Source organism: Herpailurus yagouaroundi, unplaced genomic scaffold, assembly GCF_014898765.1.
Source record: "Herpailurus yagouaroundi ecotype Mexico unplaced genomic scaffold, PumYag 160, whole genome shotgun sequence".
Classification (NCBI taxonomy): Eukaryota; Metazoa; Chordata; class Mammalia; order Carnivora; family Felidae; genus Herpailurus; species Herpailurus yagouaroundi.
Window position 1 is genome coordinate 46,415,103 of NW_024412401.1, and position 17,978 is coordinate 46,433,080.

A 17,978-nucleotide genomic window follows, 5' to 3' on the forward strand; every position below is an offset into this window, starting at 1 on the left:
CTGTAGGGCTGGGTAGCAGGGATATGAAGCTGACCACTACTTGGGCTGGGAAGGGCTCAGGTCCAAGGAAGGTTTCTAGTCAACAGGGCCAAAACAGCCTTGAAGTTGAGTTTCGGAAAAGGCGTGTGCTGCACAAGCTCCTTAGCCTCTCCAGGCTCCCGTTTCTCATCTCTACAAAGAAATGACGGTAAAGGTCCCTTCCAGCTCTAACCCTCTGTGGCTCTAAATCCAGACAAAGAGGAGGGGAAGGCACCTGACAAACCTCATTTCCCCCAGGAGAAGCCCCATAATAGCTGCTTACTTCTAGCCATCCCTGCTGGCTCCTGTGCCGATCCAGGTGGCTGGGGACTTCAGGCTCACTGTGATCCACGCCCGGGGTTAGGAAGCAGGTGGGGGTTTGGGGGGATGGGCCAAGGATGGGAGGGGATATAGTGGGGCTTAGAGAAAAAGCGTCTTAGGTTCAATACCTTGGGGAAATGAGATAATCCCCAAACCAAAGAACCGACTCTAAGCTGGGTACTCCTTGGAGCCTTCGAAACAGATGCTAATCCGCCCCACGGTCTGTCATTTTATTAGTCTTTGTGACTTTCAGCTTCATACACAGTACACATGATAAAGACTTACTGTACTGTGTCTGGAGGAGGCTTCTAAGGCAAGAGGCTTGGTTTTGCCAGTGGGTCTTATTTCCTGAAATAACTCTTGCTCAGATTATTTTCCCATAACGTAAACCTTTAGAATCCTCAATTGATTTTTTTTTTTTTTAAGAATTTAGGTTACTTTAGTTGTGTGGGATTCTTAAAAGGGAATTATAAATTTGCATTCTAAAATAATCTAAGAATTCCACAAACTCACTTAAGCAATCACATCAGAGAAGTATATTATAGGAAAGAAGGCAGGGTTTACCCAGAGGTCAACTTTTATCCCTCATATGTGAATGGAAAAACCATTAGAATAAACAATTACCTGACAACCCTTAAGAGCAACAATGGAATTCTCTACAATCTCAGTACTTGATAATAGGCCTTCTAGTACCACCTCAACTTTGTTTATTTTTCAAAGTCACGATGAGTTCATAAATCTTTTCTATATCATGGCACATCTTTTGACAAAGTGGAGCCTGGGCAATGTTATATGTAACTGTCCATTCTAAATGCTTTTCCTGCATCATTAACCACTTGGTATGACACTGACCAGATAATTAAGACAGGTTTGTTTAATATCCCAAATGAAGGTCTATATGATTATCCATTAATCAGAAGTAAACTTCAAAACCTGGGTGCTTAAAAAAAAAAGTCCCTTATACAGCCAGTTTACAATGTTATTATTACTACCCATACCTATTATTATTGTTCCTGATCTGGGATTTCTTTTTAGTGCAGGTCAATTGTTTAAAATTTATAAAGATGTATGCTCATTTGACTATTGCCTGTATAAAATTCACTCCTACATGTGTTATCTTGATGGAGAAAAACCCTGATGAACAATTACCTAGTGATGCTTTTTCAGTGAAAAGGAAGAAAATATTTCGACGCAGAAATTGCAGGATTAATGAGAATTAACTTCAACAGTGATCTAAAAGTGGAAAGAATTTTCTATGTTTGCTTTTCATTAATGTCTTGCAGACACACTGACCCAAAAGCCAAGTGAGAAGAATTGTTATTTTCCCCTTTCCACGGGGTGGCTGCATTGCTCACTCATTCACTCAGCCAGCCAGCCAACCATTCAGTCATTCTATAAATATATATTGACAATCTACTATGTTCTAGGTAAAGTGCTAATTACAGAGATGCAGCGACGAAAAAATACTAATCCCTCTCATTCTGGAAGGAGAAATGACATTAAACATGTTCACAAAATTAATGACAGAACTGAAACTGCCGATGAGCAATTTCTTAGAAGGGCGTAGGAAGCCATGGAGCCTAAGGCCCAGGGCTCAGCAGCATCTCAGCACTGGGATCAGATTGACCTGCGTGTGATGCCCGTTTTTAGCATTTATTGGCCGGCTGACTAGGGGCAAGTTACTTCAGGTCTCTGGGCTTCATTTCTTCTTCAGAGCAGGGAGAGCAACCACACCACAAGCTGCTGTGAAGATCCCATGACATAACAAATACTGCCTGAACTGATCCATGGTAGGTGTTATCTCTTTCTTACATTAACCGTTCTCTGAAGCTGTCCAGAGCAACAGATTCTTTGGCGGCAGAATTAAGTTCCATGTGCCAAAGTCCTTCCATCCTTTTCTTTGCTTATTCTCTTAAGTTCAGTATGCCCCTTAGAGGAGATAGTCAATAAATGTTTACAGAAGCCCCCATGTGGTAGGCACTGGAGTCCTGGACTTCATTCCTGGCACCATTTCTAAGCTTCAAAAATTACGGTGTCAGTGGAAGCTGCTAAGAGACTTGTGTGGTCAGACACACACTCCATGAAAGGAAATGATCTTCACAACCCAGAATGTTAGCAAAAACCCAGAGAAAGACAAGCCCCCAGAAGTAATGTGCCCTAGCCCGTAGCCACAACACAGACCTCAAAAGAGGTTAAGACTAGGATTGTAGGAAAGCAAAGAGAAGAAGGGAAAGAAAAGGACCATCAAAAGCTGTATCTCTCTTGCACCAAGCATTGAACTTGGAACTTTACATTCAATGCTTCATTTGTTCCTCCCATTTTTTTTAAATTACATAAGGACACTGAGGCTCCGAGAATGTATGTAAGTAGTCCAAGGTCCCCAAGCGGTGGAGCCCAGTGTCTGGCTGTGTCCACAACTCATGTTCCTTCCACTACCGCAGACTATGTCATATTAACAACCCCGTGGTTACTGCTTGTTTCAATCTGCAATGCACCAATTTAGTCATTTTAAATTAATCCTTGAAAAATCACCAAGAGATTAAAATGCAAATTTCAACATGGCTAGAGCTCAGTACTGACTCTATGTCAAAAATCACACAAATTGGTCCTACAAAAGTTCAGATTCTCCTTAGAGGAAAAGCGTTCCTGCTTCACTTCATATTTGAGACATGAAAAATAATTTTTTTCTCTTTCCTCATGAATATCAAAAGCCAACTGCAGGGAGGCAGGCTGGCGTAATGAAAACAAAATGCTTGGTTTCCTTACCAACCTCAGTCACTACACCCCACTTAGGTACAGACCTTGGGCTGGTAACCTCAGGTCTGTGAGCCCCGGGTCCCTACATATAAAATGGGGCTCACGTCTACCTCTCACAGAGGAGCTGTAAGGACTTAAATGGAACCATGTATGTTAGGAGTCTGGCAGATTGTTTTTATTATTCCCGCTTAGAAACAAACAAGGCCAGCCTTTTACCGATTTGCAAAGGAGGATTTAGGGGACAATGGGTCATACACAGGGAATTGGTTCATTAGTGGCAAAACCAGCAGAGGGAATGCAAAAAAAAAAAAAAAAAATTTTTTTTTTTTTTTTAATGGTGGGGGCAGTGCAGACAGGAATTGGAGCTGAGGCTATGAAGAAGACAGGTTTGTTTTTTCCTCCTAACCTATTTCTAACCTTAGTTACAGCAGTTTTGAAAATTAAGAAATTATCAGAACTTTCAAGTACCTTAAATTTAAGTTCTTAAGGAATTCTCAGTCCTTAAAATTAAAAAAAAACTAAAATAATGAACCTCACTTAGGCAATAATTGTTATAACATTATTTATAATAGCAAGACATTAGAGACCATCTAAACGTCTATTAGTAGGAGAGGTACAGTTAAAACACTAGAGGGACTTCCAGTAAATATGTCTTTACTTTCTGATACCATCCCTCCCCAAGAACCCCCCAGGAAAAGTCACAGTGAAACAATTTTAAAAGACATAAACCCCAAAGAACAAGAGAAAAGACATTACTGGAAGAGAGAGGTCAAATTTTTAGAAGCCAGAAAGCAGATGTTACTAAAGAAACGGTTCTCAGGCTGGGTCATTCATCCCAAGAGACATGTGGCAATGTCTGGAGACATTTCAGCTGTCACAGCTGGAGAGGTGTGTGCTACCATCATATCACTACATGATCTCAGGAATGCTGCTAACACCCCACAACACACAAGACCATCCCACACAAGAAAGAATTATCTGGCCCAACGTGCCCACAACACCAATCACAGCACCAAGTGAGGTTGAAAAACTCATGGAGGGTGACTTGGAAGCTGACAAAGGGCTGAACACGAAAGCTGGGACAGAGGGACAGGGCACAAGCCCAATTCAGGCCACAGAACTCCAAAAAGGCTCAGGAATCAGAGACATCCAGAACCTCTGAAGGTTGGAAAAAGGGTGCCAGTGAAAATAAGATTCTTCTCTCTCAAGAGGCTCACTCTGACACCCCTCCAGCAGAAAGGCACTGAACCTTTCTGGAGGCACTGAACCAGAAAATCTTGGGGACACCAGGTATAGTTAAGGACAGAGGATAAAGCACTAAATAAAAAATGGGAGGGGGACTTAAAGAACACATCCTAAATGTTGATATCCCATAATTCACCACCCTCCTCAGCTTCCAGAATGCTGGTAGGTGAAGCTTATGCTCACAGACACAAACAAAACTTACTAGATCTAAAGAAAAGATTCTGATACTGACATTTGAGAGCTCCCCCATAGACCCCCTAAGTAACCAGACCTCTGATCCATCATCTACAATAAAGGCCCCAGGTAACAAGCCCCATTCATGAACACAGACCTTCCACTTAGCTTTTTAGTGCCTCAGTCTAAACAGGGCTGGACAGCCACATGAAGAAAGCCTCTACAATCAAAGATATAGAACGAAACAGAAGAGAGAAAACATTGAAGAAAAAACAAGAAGAACAATTTTTTAAATCTATACACAATAGTCTCAGACGAGAAAAAAAATATTGCACTCCTAAAACAAGATGCCATTAAACAACAAGTTATTGAACAGAAACAAAAGACTCTTCAATAAGAAGGGAAAGAAAAGACCATCAAAAGCCGTATCTCTCTTAGACCAAGCATTGAACTTGAAACTTTATAATCAATTCTTCATGATATCAACAATGACAGCAGAAGAAATTCATCAGGGAAGAAAGACTCATTGGAAAAAGGAAAAGGAAAACTAAAAGGGAATGACAGAAAACAGAAAAGAAAATTAGAGGATCAACACCAAAGTTGAACATCCTACCATAGAGGCCCCAGAGAAAAGAGAAAAATAAAGAACAATTTTTTCAAAGAAATAATGTGACAACACTTCCCAGCTCTAAAGGACATGAGTTTCTAGACTGAATGAACCCACCAAGTGCCCAGCACAGCAGATGAAAATGAGCCAGAGCAAAGCAAATCATTGTACAATTTCAGAATACCAGAGACAAATAAAGGATCCTAAAAAATAAATCAGGAATCAGAAAGGCTTACAACTTCCAAGTTTTAACAGGAAAACTAGAAGTCAACACAGTTCCATCTTCAAAATTCTGAAGGCAAACTTCCAACTCATTCCGGAGTAGGATAATCATTCTCAGTGATGGAAAGTTTCAAAATGTTGCCCCCAACATAATACTTTCTGAGGAAACTACTGGAGAATGTTTCACCAGAAGGGAATAAAATAAACAGGAAGATGTGAAATCCAGAAACTCTTAATTGACAAAATGTTGTACAAGAAAGGAAACGCAATCATAATCGAATGTCTCCTTCCGCATGCTTATTTATAAACATTATGGATTTAAAATTTTTCCTGAAGATAGAGGAAAAATGGGGGAGGGAAAACATGCAAGTGATAAAAAGTTTTTTTTTTCTGGGGAGAGAGGGGCTCAGAGATGGTAAAAGACCTAAACTCTCAATTTCCATAAGAAAATTAACAGGTGATATCTGAGACAGAAAAATTAAGAGGTAGCCATATATACACATTGGTTTAAAACACGGACAGAAATACTGCAATTGCTAAAAACTTGAAAGTAGCTGCCTCTGAGAAGTGGAAAGTAAGGAGAATTTGAAATTTTCATCAACAATTATGTGGTACTATATGATTTTTTAAGGCATTAATAGGCATAATTTTCATAAGAATAGTAATACCATTAAATTAAAAAATCATTAAAAAAGGATGAAGTAAATATAAACAGGTTTTAGAATATACTAAACTAAAAAAGTGAGTTGTAAAACAATATGAATAGTATCACATTTATGTCTTAAAAAAATGTCTACAACACACCCAGGTACTCACACATACGACAGACACTGCACATACATAGAGAAAGGCCTAAAAGGTCTGGAAGGACATACAAACTTGAGGGAGAATGGGACTAGGGGTAGGGGACGGACAACGGTAATTCATTTTCTATATGTACTTACTTGTTCAATGTTTTTTATAACAAAGATATTCTATAACAAATTTTAATGACAAGGGTAGATGTCCATAATAATACACTGTCATAAAAAAAAAAGTTGACATAAAGGTATATATTTGGTATGATCCCCACTGTGTTTATTTTTTTTAATGTACATTTATTTTTGAGAGAGAGAGAGAGAGAGAGAGAGAGAGACAGAGACAGAGAGAGAGAGACACACACACACAGAATTGAAGCAGGCTCCAGGCCCTGAGCTGTCAGCCAGAGCCTAACGCAGAACTTGAACTCAAGAACTGTAAGATCATGACCTGAGCCAAAGTCGGACGCTTAGCCGACTAAGCCACCCAGGTACCCCTCCCCACTATGTTTTTTAAAACGTAGCTTCTAAAACTATTTTTTTTTTAATCAAGAGGACACTTTTATCTCAAAGTATTATCTAATTCCCAACTTAAGTGGCTAGAAATAAACTTGCTATGAATAAAGCAGGAGCAGTGACCTGTGCTCTGGCCAGCCAGACACCTATCTCCCCCCAGCCATCCAGGGTCCTATAGCAACCTTGGGGCTCTAGGCTGCATAGGGTGAAAACTGGTACTATTGTAAAGAGGAAGGGAAGAAAAATTTGGAACGTGACTTTCTCTGAGATATGGGATTACAAGTGATTTTTTCTTTTGCTTTTGTATAATACATATACGTACATACCTTTCCTATGATTTGGAACAGTTTACATAATATCTGTTCCTTAACATGCCTATACAACCACCTAAAGCTGGCACATTTGTAACAGCAGGGTGTAGAGATGGCCAAAAAATCTTCATTAATCTTTTCAAGTTCTGGTTCTATATTCATATTTCCTGTTTCTTACGTTGACTTCAATCACTTATATTTTTCTAGAAAATTTTCTACTGCCTGTTCCAAATTTATTGCATAATTTTAATTTTACTTTAGTTTTCTTTTCAAAAATTCAGTTTTTAAAAAGTCTTATTTTTCAATTCTACTTTAACAAAATTTTTTACCTAAACCGTAATTCATTTTTCTACTTTGGCTTTTTTATTGCTATTCATTTTCCAGCTTTTTGAGCTAAAAGCCAAGTTCATTACTTTCTAAGTTTCTCATTTGTAATAAAGCATTAGAAGCTATCAGTTTCCCCCTGAGGGTAGTTTTAGCTGCATCCGTTGGCTTTTTGTTGTTTGTGTTGTTACCATTAATATCTAAATAATACACAACTTTAATGTTTCATCCTCTTTGACCCAGTCACTATTTCAAGTAGATGATTATTTTTAAATTTTTATTTATCATTAATTTCTAGTCATATGCATTGCCATAAAAGAGACTGGCCTGTAAGACTTTGAGTTTCTCTCTTTAAAAGTTTTCAGTGTGATCTGGGACATAATCAATTTTTATAAATGTTTCATAGCATTTGAAAATAATCCCGCGACAAACAGCCTTTTGCTATTTGTCCACAGTAAGACCCTGCTTCTTCTCTTCCACAGGATTTTTCTAGTTCTTTTTTGGGTTCTTCCATTGTCTACTTACTGACTGCTAAGTATCCATAATCATCTCCTTTATGTTGTGGAAATTCCTGAAATTTTCTGGTGCATGGCAGCTCCCTCTGGAACTATATTTTATAGTTCTTTTGTCATTTCCATGGAATTTTTTGAGAGGTGAAAGGTAAAATTGTGAGCTTGAAGTGTAGCATAGCATATGAAAGCTCATCTCTAGAATCAGAAAGACCAATGTCTGAACTCTAATCCTACTACTTCTTGGCTGTAGAATCTTGAACATGTTACTTAAATTCTCAGGGCCTCTGTTTCCATATATAAAATAATAATTATGATAGTTAGCAACTAAGCTTATTAAGAGTGGTAAATGAAAAAATGCAGGTAATCACTGAATACATCATTTGACAAGCAGTAGTACCCAGTAATATTAGCTATTGTTGCTGAAATGGGAATGACAGTCCAAACTTTTTACTACTTAATGTCAAACAAAAAGAAAACAGTGTTTTACACCAGAGCCTGATCATATAGATAATAAATTTTATGGATATATTTGATAGTCCCAACTAAGATGTTTACCTAAGGACAATTCTACAGTCTAATAACTTCATTAATAAAGCATGGTTACTTGACACTTATAATTTATCTGTTTTACAAACATTTAAAAGAATTTCCTTTCTGTGCATCTGTAGTAGTTATAAAGAAATATACCACTTATTCCAGTACTTTAATAATCAAATATATACCCAAAAGAATGAAAAGCAGGGACTTAAACATCTAGACGTTTGTACACCAATGTTCACAGCAGCATTATTCACAATGGCCAAAATGTAGAAACAACTCAAGTGTCCATCAATGGATAAACAAAATGGAGAGGGCTGTTATGCCTGCAGTGGAATATTACTCAGTCTTAAAGAAGGAAGTTCTGATACATGCTACAACATGGATGAACCACAAAGGTGTGATACTAAATGAAATAAGTAAAACACAAAAGGACAAATATTCTATGGTTCTACTTAAAGGAGATACCTAATCAAATTCATAGAGAGAGAGAGAGAGAGAGAGAGACAGACAGACAGACAGACAGAAAAAATAGTGGTTGCCAGGGGATGAGAGGAGAGGGTAAATGGGGAGTTGATTTTTAATGGGTACACAGTTTCAGTTGGGAAAGATGAAAAAGTCTTGGAGATGAATGCTGATGATGACTGCACAGCGATGTGAATATATATACACTAATGAAATGTATACACAAAGATGGTTAAAATGGTAAATTAGATATATATATTTTGATACAATTTTAAAAAAGTAATCAAGTGCCTACATGGTGGTGAATCTATATTTAATTCAACATAGTATTATTTGTTTATTTTTAAATGTTTATTTATTTATGTGTTTATGTATTTATTTATTTTGAGAGAGAGAGAATGAATGAATGAATGAATGAATGAATGAATGAATTCCAGGCAGGTTCCAATGTGGAACCTGATGCAGGGCTCGATCCCATGAACCATGAGACCACAACCTAAGCCAAAATTAAGAGTCAGACACCCAAACGACTGAGGCACCCAGGTGCCCCTACATAGTACTATTTATAATCGAAGTAAAACATTTTGGAAATATGTCTTAAGGCTAGATACATAATTCATCTTGTTCAGAGGGCAAACATTAACCTCTGCTCCCTCAGACTCAAGTTCACTGCTCCAAACTCTTTAAGAGGTGGGACTGGAGGGGCCTCACACTCATACCCACAAATATTTTCTTTTACTCTCTTAAAAGCGAATATAGAACCATAGTAAAATTGTACTTGAGTAAACCTACCTGAATAAAAAAATCTTTACAGGAAAGTTCTTCATATAGAAGCATTTTCTTTATAAGAGAAAAACTAAAAACCATCTAAATATACAACACTAAGGGAAGAGCTAAGTAAACCACATAGCAAATGAAATACTATGCAACCACCAAATATGATATTTATGAATAAGATAGACAAATGTTTATGCGATAGGTGATTTTAACTATGTGAAACATACATTCCCAAAAGAATAGAATGAGACATCAACATGTTAATAGGGGATTACCTTTGAGAAGTATGAGGAATGATCCCTCCTTGTCTTTACACTTTCTCTTCCTTTCAGATAGTCTCTATTTGCCTTTGCTTTTGTAATGCATTATTTTTATAATGGGAAAATGTATCCTTTTACTTTATTTTAAAACTAAGTAGGGGCGCCTGGGTGGCTCAGTCAGTTAAGTGTCCAACTTTGGCTCAGGTCATAATCTCATGGTTTGTGAGTTCGAGCCCTGTGTCGGGCTCTGTGCTGACAGCTCAGAGCCTGGAGTCTGCTTTGGATTCTGCAACTCCCTCTCTCTCTGCCCTTCACCTACTTGTGCTCTGTCTCTCCTTCTCTCAAAATTAAATAAACATTAACAAAAATAAAATAAATTAAGTAAAAAACAAGACGAAAAACTTAACTTTTCTCCCCAAGTACTCACATTTTCAGGTATGCTGGGAAGTTCTCTGGTATCAGGCACAGTAAAATAAGAATGCTGGAAAAGAAAATCAAATGCTATTTATTTTTGTAAACATATGCCACAAGCACATTACTCAGAAATCCAGTAAGGGATCTGAAGATAGTTCCTTACTCAATTGAGGAAAGTTTCACTCATAGGAAACGACCACAGAATATTTTCTTTGGATAATGTTGGATTACAGCCAGACATGTTAAATCATCAGTTTGGTAGACGGAATTCTTTTCTATGAGAGATGAACATCTTTAGGAGATATAAATGAACAGCTCAACGAGGTTAAAGGCTAAATTCCCCTACAATGTTTGCACATTTCTGAACACATGAAAGCTGCAGGCTTCATAATTTATTGTTCAATGAGGCAAGTGGACTCAAGGGACCAAGTATCACTAGGTTCACTCAGCAATGGTCTTACCAACCAAATCTGCCATTTCATTTTAGCATCTGAGGTTATATCCATATACAAGCTGCGGGCGAAATCCGCCCCGAAGGCCCAAGTGACGTTAAGGACAGCTCTAACTGAAGGTCTGCTGCACTGAGATCACTACAGATGGCTAACAGTGGAGAATTCTGTCCCCTATGCAGGCTCTGCAAATAAGTCTCCTGACTTCCAGTGTAATCTCCAGTGAAGGGAGTGGGAGACTCAATGGAGCTGAAAGCCTGACCTGTTCAAAGAACTTTCAAGGAGGCATCCCCATGTATGTAACGAGCATATGTCCCTGAGTTAAATGACAACAGGCTGAACTGATGACACCTCTTCTGTGCTACTAAAGACAAGGAGGACAATGGCAAGCAGGACGGGAGAGGCTGGTGCTAGCCAATTAAAAATGGGATTGTGCAAAGGGCAGGAAAGGTCGCAGCAGAGAAGGTCAGCTTAGCCACGGCCAAAGTTCAAACCTGGACCCCCAAGTGACATTTCAGGAAGTCCCTCCCCTCCATTCTTGGATAATTGCAAAATAAGTAGGTCTCAAGAAGAATGGGTTGTATAGACTTCCTGAAATGAAAGGCTGGGTGACAACTGCAATAATGACAACAACAACAATAATAGTATAAGCTACTTGCCTGATATTCAACAGATACTGACTGTTGGATACTGCTACATGGAAGGCTTTATGTCAGGGAGTTGTATAAATGTTATCTCTAATTTCCATAACAAATTTTAAGATGATATTATCTCCATAGTATAAATGGGTAAATTAAGGCTAAGGGCACACAGCTAGCAGGTAACAGAACCAGGAACTGAAACCAGGTCCAGAGAACGAGAGCTATTCTCTTCCCACTGAAACAGATTGCTATACCTACACTTTTTATGAACAAATTATAGCTAAAGCCTCTTGAATTAAAGTAAACTAAAAGGCAGAAACAAAAATTATGAAAAGACCACTTAAAAAAAAAAACCCTCTCTGCAAAGCATCATTCCAAAAGCTGCATGTCTGTGCCAAAATACCACCTATGAAGTCTTATAATAGAGACTATGCAGCATGAAAACTAGTTAACAATTGGGGCACCTGGGTGGCTCAGTCAGTTAACTGTCCAACTCTTGATCTTGGCTCAGGTCATGATCCCACATTTGTGAGTTCGAGCCCCTCGAACTGTCAGGCTCTTAGGATTCTCTCTCTCCCTCTCTCTCTGCCCCTCCCCTGCTCACAATCTCTCTCTCTCAAAAATAAATAAATAAACATTTAAAAAAACGCTAGTTAACATCCGATTCAATTTAACAATGAGTTGTAAAATACAAGGTTAAATTTGATGTTATGAGATACCAACTTCTATCACAAACGGCTAGGGGGAGTCCCGGGAAATGTTCAGTAATGGATGTCCACACGGTGATGGAGTGACAAAATAGTGGCCGGCACAGCAAGGGAGAAGGAACAAGGACCACAGAGTCACCATTTAATAGTTACGTGAACTGGGGCGCCTGGGTGGCGCAGTCGGTTAACCGTCCAACTTCAGCCAGGTCACGATCTCGCGGTCCGTGAGCTCGAGCCCCGCGTCGGGCTCTGGGCTGATGGCTCAGAGCCTGGAGCCTGTTTCCGATTCTGTGTCTCCCTCTCTCTCTGCCCCTCCCCCGTTCATGCTCTGTCTCTCTCTGTCCCAAAAATAAATAAACGTTGAAAAAAAAAATTTATTAAAAAAAAAAAATAGTTATGTGAACTTAGTCAACTTCGCTTGATAGCTCAGAACTTCAGTTTTTGAACCTGTAAATGGGAAACCTGAGGTCTCCTTCAAAACTGTTCTGAAGAATAAACGTTATACACGTGAAGTGCCTAGCATTCCATACATTATATTTTAATAGAAAATTATTACTTCTCGACTGCTAATTTGCATTTGTATTTTTCTCAATTGTCTCTACCAGACACACAGAAGTAGTCTCTTCTGGCCAAAGACACAAAGTCTAGGATTGTCATTTTCCCACATTTCAGGTTTTATAAGCTGAATGTGACTAGCCCTTCAAAATCCGAAATGCAACATGGAGAGAATTCCTCCCGAATAGGAAAGAAACAAATATCTGCCTTTACAGATGCAATGGATTGTAAACAGTGAGGCAACGCAATTCCAAAACCAAGTAGTCCCCAGGCTGTCCTTTGAGATTCTGTCTTGCTCCATCACCCATGAAATGCAGCAACCAGAGGAGGTCAGAAACATTCCTAGGAACCACTGGCACGAAACAGCTGCACCTCCTCCCCCCAACAGTTTCTCCTGCCCCTGGGATGGCTTGTCCTTGAGGTCTGGCAGCCACTCAGGGGAAGGAGTGGCCCTTCCTCCCCAGCAGCTGGTGACCCAGCCAGGCTACTCCACAGCTACCTGTCGGATGTCATTACAGACTGAAGCGGAGAGATCAAGCTGCTTGAGGAAAAGGGACAGGGACAAAGGCAAGGTTGCTTAGCTATCTGGCAATGACCCGAACAGGTTTAAAGCTCATTTCTTCATCATCTTTTCCGTGCAGTCTTCCCTTCAAGAATTTCTCTAACAAGGTTCCTTTCCTTCCTCTCTTCTATTAGAATGAACAAAAACGTCTATCAGACCAGTTTCTTCTTTGCTCCCTTTCTTTCAACACTCATGGCCTAGTGGAAAGAACATGGGCTTGGAAGTTAGCCCTGGGTTTGAAAACCCCACTCTTCTCACTTATTAACCACACAGCCTTGGGTGAGCAAGTACCTTTTTCTCTCTAAGCCTCATCTATGAGACGAGAATGCTACTATCTGTTCTGTAGAGTTGTTTTGAGCATTAGAGATGCATACTTGGCAGAAATTAAGAACTTAACAAAATAGAAGATCTATTATTAGTTATTGGTAGTAATACTGCTTTCAATTTGATCATTAAAAAAACCCTGTGAGATATGTTTTCTTTATGAGGGCAAATACACTAACCACTGAATACCAATGCTGCACCTGGTCCTAGTGAAGCTGAACAACAAAACTTTCTATTATTTCAAAAATAAATCTTCTTATCTACCAGACCGGTCGGTCAGTCAGTCTGTCTGTTGGTCTGTCTGTCTATCTATCTATCTGTCTAAAGAAAGGCAGACTGCCACATGCAACACCTCATTTGGATGTACCTAGAGCCTTGGAAGCTTGACTACCCTATGTTCTCCTACAAATGGACCTTGAGAGCTTGTTTGGAGATTCTAGCAGGAGAGCACAGCTACTCCTATGCCCTGGACTAAAGAACGATCCTCCTCTATCAGGGGAAGGTCGTGCTCTTCGACCGAAGGCACAGCTTTGGGAGGGACATACATGGAGAGGTGAGGGAGGAAGGGGATGGGCAAAATCAGCTGGATCCTGTGATCAGCGGGGTGACAGATGTCACATCACACATCCAACACAATTTTTTAAACATTCAGATCCCACAACATAGGGAAAATAGCCCCTGGGTAATCAGTCAATAGCTGGCCAATGGGTGTCCATCTGAGAATTCTGATGAAGGTGGTGGCAAAGGTTTGACCTGAAGAATCAGAGAAATCCAGTAACTGAAATATGAAAAAGATCCCCTACACCTCTTCTGACATCTTATCCGATCAATGAGGAGCTTGGGACCCACAGGCTAAAGGTTTTAAGATCACCGAGGTCACCGGCAAAACTACAGCTAGACTGAAACTTCCCAGTGTGGAGGGTTTTCAGCTGAGCGCACCACACATCACGTAGCGTGTACTTAAAAGAGTTCAAAGAAACAATCATTCCTGTGGGCCAGGAACCATGCTAGGCTCTCTCCATTCCTGTCCTTGAGGGGCTAGTGCCCGAGACCAGAGAACAGATGTGGTGTGACTAAACACTGCAAAGCGTACAAGATGCTCGGGGCAAAGAAGAAAACCTCGTCTAAGCCTTGTGGAGAGAAGGGAGGCAAGGGGAGGATTTCTCTATAAATAAAATCCAAGGTGAGTTCTGAAGGATAAATGTGGGTTACCTTAGTTAGGAGGAGAGAGGAAGTGTTGAGGGCTCAGGGGCGACAGCATGGGCTTCAGCAAAGGGGCATGCACAGCAATGACAAGAAGGGAAGGAAAGCATGAGGCAGGGGGCTGAGGAGGCGGGAAGGGGCCAGCCATCACACCCCAAGCCCGGCACCTGCCATCCAGGAGATGCTAGTGATGGGATGCCAACCAGGAAGAGGGGAGCCTGGGGACACTTGGGACCCATTCCTCATGGAATCCCAAAGAAAGGGAAGAACTTTAACTCTCTGGCCTGTCTTGAGTCCAGAGGCTTCAGAGGCAGGGCTGGGGAAGGTGCAGACAACAAAAGACGATCCTGTTCGGCTAACTCCATCTTACTGTTAATGATGAAATGGTTTCTCGGCGATCGTTAATTTTCTGCCCCCACTTACCACACTGAGATGAACAGACACTCCTGGGTCAGGAATGGGAAGTTTGTGCAGAGTTTCAAGAAGCTCATTCCACTGATTTTCCTGAAAGAAATAAAAGGCCTAAGTAACAAAAGCAAGGCTGAGCCCTCAGTCAGAGGCCAGCAGGGAGGTCTGAGCACACAGTGAGCTGGAGGCCCTCCTGACAGAGGGGGCTGGGGAGGTAGTGGCCGCAGCATAGAAACAGGCTTGATATTCAAGTAGGTTGGACAAAAGACACTGCTTTATGGCTCAATATAAGAGCCAAACAGATCCTCCTACACCAAGTTTGACATTTTCTACTGAGTAAGACACCTACCATGACCGCCTTTTATGGATCATATACCATAAGCTCTCAGCAAACCTACCCTCTCAACTCCATAGCAACAACTTTTAAATGCAAACAATCCCAGCTTACAGGGCGGGGGTGGTTGGGAGAAACAACATCGACACTATAGATCTTGTCTTCATCATCATTACCCTCAATTAATTTTATTGAGTGCTCGCTGGATGTACACAGCAGCATCCAATTATGGAAAGTTAAAATGAACTACATACAACAGCATGCAATATAGTATGGTGGCTGTGCATTTTAATTAGTGAAATTGAGCCACAGAATGAAATACAAAGCAGTACAAATTATTCGATTGAGAACAGATTCACTTTTAAAATGCTCAAAAGAACACTGCTTATAGAATTATGCAAAAGCCATTTCTCCCACTCTGTGGAATTCTCTGTGCTGACAGAATAGTATTAAGCTTGCAGTTCTATCCATTTGTTACCTGTTTGATCCTCACAACTACCCCACTTCACAGATTGAAAACCGAGCCTCCGGAGGGTGCAACAACTTGGCTCAAGTCAGCCAGTTAGTAAGTTGCACAGCCAGGAGCCGCATGCAAGTTTTCTGTGTTCAAGCCCAGAGGCCTCTCCGCTGCTCTATGGCAGTCTTTGGAATAAACTTAAAGGAGAGGGAAAAGAGGATGAGTCCAGATCAAAAACCTGTTTCAGGGGCACCTGGGTGGCTCAGTTGGTTAAGCGTCTGACTTCGGCTCAGGTCATGATCTCGCGGTCCGGTGAGTTCAAGCCCCATGTCAGGCTCTGTGCTGACAGCTCACCTGGAGCCTGCTTCGGATTCTGTGTCTCCCTCTCTCTCTGCCCCTCCCCGACTCACACTCTGTCTCTCAAAAATGAATAAATGTTTTTAAAAAATAAAAAAAAAAAAACCTGTTTCATTCCGAACTCTGATAAATCGTTCCAGTCTCTCACAGATAAATGAATGTGTGCACATGCACACGTTTACTTCTGGTCTGCAAAAAATCTCGAATTTACAGAGTAATTGTAAGACAGCAATTTTTTATTTCCTGAACTATGTACAAGTGAGTTGCTGACATTATGCCCCATCATCCATATATACAAAGGACATTCTCCTGTATAACCACAATTAATCATCAAAATCAGGAAATTAATATTGATATAACATTCCCATCTAATCCTCAGATCTCATCAAGTTTTATAAATGTGCCCATAATGTCCTTGGTTAGCAAAATAATCCAATTCCGAATCACATGTTGCCTTTAGTTGTTAGGATTCTCTGGTCTTCATCAGTCTGGAACAGTTTGAGTCTTTCTTAGATTCATAGGCACTTGACAGTGAGTCCAGTCATTCTGTGGAATAACTCTCAATTGTTTGATGTTTTCTATTGATTCAGACTTCAATTTGTTCCATGATTGATGATGTTCCACTTTGATCATTTCATTAATTCATCTGAAGTCTCTATTATGAAGGTACTCATTTTCCCTCTGTGTTTAGCAAGCATTTTGTGGAGTGATACTTTAGGTAAATATCCCATTCCTCATCAAACTTTTAATTTGTCTGTACACACACACACGTAAGGACACAGAGTTTCCTATTTTACTCAATGACTGCAATCCTTTGCTATTGCTATTTGTTTTGATGCTTGAAATTGTCCCAGATTGGACCAGTGGGAACCTATTATGTCTTTCAAGCTCATTTTTTTGGTCTTTCTGACATGTCCCCATCATGTTTTGAGCATTTCCTTTGAGCACTTTTTGGCACAAAAAGATATTCCAGGCTCATTTTATACTTTCCCTGCTCCAGCCCTGGAATTAGACATTTCTTCAGAGTTCTGGCTCCTTTTAGTGGAAAATGTTATTTAGAAACCACAATTTACACACTAGATGTGCTCACTGCTACTGGGTATTGCTGATCCCAGACTCTCTTAGTGGTTAGAGCCAGAGAATATACCACACACAGAGAGATCCACAATATACACATCTTTATTGATTTCTATATCTACCACATATATCAAAAGCCATAGGGTTCATACTAATGGGTCTAATTCCAATCCAACATAGGAATCCTTCTAGTTTCCTTCCTTTTCATATTTGTAACTAAATTCCACAGAAGTGAACAACCGATTCTATTTTCTTAATATACTTACTAATTTGTATGTAACCTATCTTTTACGGCTGACCCTATCCACCCAGGGGCCCTTCTTGCCCTGCTTGAATATGGCTATCCAGTGCTAGGCCACCACTGTTCACTCTTTCCCAACAAAAAAGCCCTCCGCACCCTGGGTTCCAACCCTCCACTGCTGGGCCACTGCCGTCTCCTTTCCTTTGTGGATCCCTCTAGATCCTCCCAGCATTCGGATATCTGCTGCCAAGCCACTGCCACCACTATCCCATGTAATGAACCGTTTCATCCCTCAGGCTCCAACACTCTCAACCAGGCTGCTCTCTGGCTCAGATGCCCTCTTCAACCCCTGCCAACTCTTCCACAGGGATGCCCTCCATGCCCCATCCACAGTCTGATAACCAAA

The 17,978-nt window shown here is 40.3% G+C and overlaps 1 protein-coding gene across 18 annotated transcripts in view; it reads right to left on the reverse strand.

The window, feature by feature from the left end:
• Window positions 1-17,978, reverse strand: part of DENND1A (DENN domain containing 1A) — a 511,997-nt gene that overhangs the window by 246,914 nt on the left and 247,105 nt on the right. For 17 of the 18 annotated variants that reach the window (XR_005792696.1, XM_040482265.1, XM_040482264.1 and 14 more), the window contains 2 exons: window positions 15,122-15,202; window positions 10,271-10,324 (listed from right to left, as the gene is read on the reverse strand). Coding sequence is in view for 15 of the 18 variants with exons in the window: in XM_040482265.1 (XP_040338199.1) it covers window positions 10,271-10,324; window positions 15,122-15,202 (135 nt within the window). In the remaining 3 variants the exon portion in view is untranslated. Of the gene's footprint in view, window positions 1-10,270; window positions 10,325-10,420; window positions 10,533-15,121; window positions 15,203-17,978 lie in introns of those variants that run through there. The other variant, XM_040482271.1, reaches the window with a different exon arrangement.